At 71.5% G+C, this 207-nt stretch overlaps 1 protein-coding gene across 1 annotated transcript in view; it reads left to right on the top strand.

Moving 5' to 3' along the window:
- Nucleotides 1–2: 2 nt before the first annotated feature.
- NISCH (nischarin) overlaps nucleotides 3–207 on the top strand; it is a gene marked incomplete at its 5' end in the record, with an annotated part of 63,112 nt that continues 62,907 nt past the window's right edge. Inside the window, one exon of the mRNA XM_010851939.1 lies at nucleotides 3–92. Coding sequence (XP_010850241.1) covers nucleotides 3–92 — 90 coding nt within the window. The remainder of the gene's footprint in view (nucleotides 93–207) is intronic.

Here is a 207-nt window from a genome sequence, read left to right as displayed (position 1 = left end):
CGGCGGCGGCGCGCAGCTTCGGGCCCGAGCGGGAGGCCGAGCCGGTCAAGACGGCGCGCGTCGTGGGCTCTGAGCTCGTGGACACGTATACGGTGTGCTGGGGGCCCGGGCTCCCGAACTGGAGGTGGCGACTGGAACCCGGAGTCTTGAGTCCGGGGCGGGAGGTTGGGGTGGGCTTCTTGGCCCCGTAGCTGGAGAGGAGGATGT

Source organism: Bison bison, unplaced genomic scaffold (genome assembly GCF_000754665.1).
Source record: "Bison bison bison isolate TAMUID 2011002044 unplaced genomic scaffold, Bison_UMD1.0 scf7180017864304, whole genome shotgun sequence".
NCBI classification, from domain to species: Eukaryota; Metazoa; Chordata; class Mammalia; order Artiodactyla; family Bovidae; genus Bison; species Bison bison.
The sequence above is the reverse complement of the archived record's forward strand: the minus strand, read 5'-3'. Positions and strand labels throughout refer to the sequence as shown.